Source organism: Ixodes scapularis, unplaced genomic scaffold (genome assembly GCF_016920785.2).
Source record: "Ixodes scapularis isolate PalLabHiFi unplaced genomic scaffold, ASM1692078v2 PGA_scaffold3__209_contigs__length_174095766, whole genome shotgun sequence".
NCBI classification, from domain to species: Eukaryota; Metazoa; Arthropoda; class Arachnida; order Ixodida; family Ixodidae; genus Ixodes; species Ixodes scapularis.
In genome coordinates this window covers 147929863-147933431 of record NW_024609868.1, presented here as the reverse complement: position 1 = coordinate 147933431, position 3569 = coordinate 147929863, and the positions used below count along the sequence as shown (strand labels likewise).

Genomic DNA, 3569 nt, shown 5'->3' with positions numbered 1-3569 from the left:
TCACGCCACCATCGACGGACTCGTCCCGTTTACAGACGAAACAGCAAGGAAACGAAACGTCTATGTTTCGTCACGTCCGGTGGGGGCGGCGCACTTGGTTTACCAGTTTCCGACATAAGTTTTATTGCGATACTGTCACTCTAGTATTTTTTTAGAAGAAATGAAACATTTGCCGAATATAGCCTTCCTTGACCTATTGAATCAGGCCCTGGAAAGAGTGGACTCTAGTCAAGATAGTTACGAGTTTGGACAGGCGGAAACCGATGGCGTCTCTGGTCGCCCCGATTCGTAGATTGCCAGAACAGTTAGGAAGAAGACTTGGGTTGCCAAAGACATGGTAACACTTTTTTGGACGAGGACAAAAGAAAGAGAGACAAGAAGACAAGACAGACAGCAGACCAGCGAGATGCATGGCCACGGTCACTAAGGTGTTTTGGTTTCGTAGGCGAACATCGGCCTGCGCGACGACAAGGGGCTCACGCGGTCACGGTGCATCGAGGGCCCGGCTCCGATCGACAAGCGTGGCATCACCGCCCCGTCATCGGTGGTTGAAAAGCCTCGCATCCCTGCCAAGTCATCGGTGGGCGTCCCCGCGTGCCTGATTACGGTCAGCGCGCTTCGGAAAGGGCTATCGCCAGCGTCTGTCGACTACTTAAGCCCCTGTCGACGAACGGCACTCCGCAGACCAGCGAGATGCATGGCCACGGTCACTAAGGTGTTTTGGTTTCGTAGGTAAGCCCGACTACTCTCTGCTTCGTTGTGGGTGGGCGGTTCACATCTCGCTGGTCTGCATCCTCTCTTTTTTGTTTGCTGTGTGTTCTTTATAATGGAAGAAAGGGGTGACTGTTTGACATGTATGAAGCCTGTGGCTCCTGATGGTGCGTGCTGAAGTGTGCAGAGTGCACGAACCATTACCATACGGGGAAATGTTCCGGAATAACGACCAAAGCACTGAAGACGATGACGTCAGAGAGCATTTCCCGGTGGCGGTGCGGAACGTGCAAGCTGCATGCAGAGCGCCAGTCTGTGTCTCCTGAGGAATTGGGGAGTGTGTCAGGAGAGGGATCCCAGGAGGGGAACCTGGGAAAACTAGTGCAACAGAACGATGCTATCAATCGTAAACTGACTGCCCTCTTGATTAGAATCAACGCTATTGAAAAGTCGCTGGAGATTCAGACTGGAAAAGGTGATGAGTTGATGTCTAAGATTGAAAACCAAGGGAGGACGATTGAGGGCATTGAAGAATCTATGAACAACCAGTCAGCAAGGCACCAAGAGCTGATGACTAGACTGGACAGCCAAGACAAAACAATTAAGGGTCTAGAACAGAAGGTGAATCAATTAGAAGAGAAAATAACTCAAAGGGACGAAGAACTCTGGGCACTAAGAAAGGCCGTCTACAATGCGGAACAATATTCCCGAAGGCAAAACATCGAAATTCACGGAGTCACTCAACAACCTAACGAAAGCCTGTTAGAGGTAATTAACGACATTGCTACTAAGCTAGGCGTGCCACAACTCGCAACCACTGACGTCGAGGCTGCCCACAGACTAAGAGCAAAAGAAGGTAGACCAGCACCCATACTGGTGAGGTTCACTGAGAGGCGCACGAGAGACGTTTGGGCAAAAAAACGAGTTAGTCTTAGGAGCGAAAACATTTACATTAATGAAAACTTAACCCGAGCAATCAAGAATTTGTTGTGGACAACAAAGGCATGTGCCAGAGAAAAAAACTACAAGTATACATGGGTAAAAAATGGAAAGATTTTTGTGAGACAGAACGAGGGTGCCGCAGTAATTCAGATTGAGAGCGAAAGAGATTTCGCCAAAATTAGATAATCATGCAGTCTTCCTTTGAGTCTTTTGAGGAATGGGATGCTTACACAAAACAGTCAATAGCAAAGGACGGTTGCGGGAATACGAAGTTAAGTTTATTACATGTAAATGTGCGAAGCATCTACAAGCATTTTGATCAGTTAATGGTGCTTTTGGAGGGGCGGCTTCCTCTCCTTGATGTGCTTATACTAACCGAGGTAAATTTACACGAGGCATCTTGTGCGTCCTTTAGCCTAACAGGTTTTCATTCCTACAATATATGCAGAGAAGGAAGAAGGGGTGGGGGAATCTTATTATACATAAATAACAACTGTTTATCTGATAGAATTGATGTAAAATTGGATAATGCAGAAATTTGCGCGGCAGTCGTAAATAAGGATAAGTTCTCCTATGTAGTTTGTGCAGTTTACAGACCACCCAGTTCCAATTTAAACATGTTTTGTGATGAATTATCGAAGCTGCTTCCGAAATTCGATAACAATAAATATTTAGTTCTTGCAGGAGATTTTAATATTGATGTTTCGAATGAGTTAAAACCTGGAGTGTTGTGCTATCTTGACACCCTTTCTGCTTTTGGGCTTGAAAATGTTATTCAGGATTATACACGGGAAGAACATTACGGTAATAAAATAACAAAGACGTATTGACCACATAGTTACTAGAATAAGCAACTTAAACACATTATCTGGAGTAATTAAGCAGAAGCTTGCTGATCACTATATAACGGTTCTTTTAATATTAGGCGAAGATATACTTGGAAACCCTACAGTGGAGGACCAGTATAAAACTATACTAGATAGCAATAAAATTGATAATTTTATTCAGAAGTACGATTGGAATTCTTTGCTAGTCTATGATCACCTAACAGTCTACGAAAAGCTGGTTCACCAATTTCAGGATATTTATGCAAGCGCTACTAGAAAGGTGAAATTAAGAAAAAGAAGGCCAGAAAATATTTGGATAAATTCGGAAATATTAGAATTGTGTCATCAGAAGGAGAGTCTTTGGAAGCGATGCAAGCAAAATCCTGGTGATATCATGCTTAAAAAAAAGTTCCGTGAAATACGGAACAAGGTTACAGCCAGTCTTGGGCCAATAAAGCGTTACCAGTAACGCGTTACTGTAACTTCGTTACTTTTTTGGTAATTTGTAACTGTAACGAGTAACTGTAACTTGCAACTGTAGTTCTATTACTTTTTTCTGAGGTAACAATGAAAGTAACGACGTTACTTTTGTCGTTACTTTCCAGTTTTTTATGAATAATATATCATTGAACGAGTACAATCTAGCTATTTCTTGCACTTTCCAAATTGCCTGTTTTGACATTGCGAGTGTCACGTTGGCCTTGAAGAAACTTTTAAACACGTTCTTTCTCGCCAGTCACGACCGGAATATAGCCACGTGTAGATGTGATAAAAAGATTTAGTTATGTTTTGCATGCGTTTGTACTTTGTGGCAGAACACTTACATCTTAGTATATCTTAAAGCCATATATCTTTGTTGCGGTTGTTCTCTTTTCTGTCCAAACGCTTTTTAATCGAGGGAATCAACCGTGAAACAACAATACACACGGAGGGCACTGAGAATGTTTTGTATTTTGATTAGCGCCACTACTTCGCATTGCGCATGTTTCGTATATCGATTTGCGCCAATACTCCGGCGTGGTGCAACAGTCGAGGCAAAATTTACTGCTGTTTGCGCGGGGTTTGCTTCTTGCTCGGGTTGCGTGGGGC

The 3569-nt window shown here is 43.7% G+C and overlaps 1 protein-coding gene across 1 annotated transcript; it reads left to right on the top strand.

Annotated features, from left to right (window-relative positions):
- Positions 1-960: 960 nt before the first annotated feature.
- Positions 961-2439, top strand: LOC115318038. Its single transcript, XM_029977754.2, has one exon. The coding sequence runs from the start codon at positions 961-963 to the stop codon at positions 1837-1839; it is 879 nt and encodes a 292-aa protein (XP_029833614.2). The 3' UTR covers positions 1840-2439.
- Positions 2440-3569: the final 1130 nt, after the last annotated feature.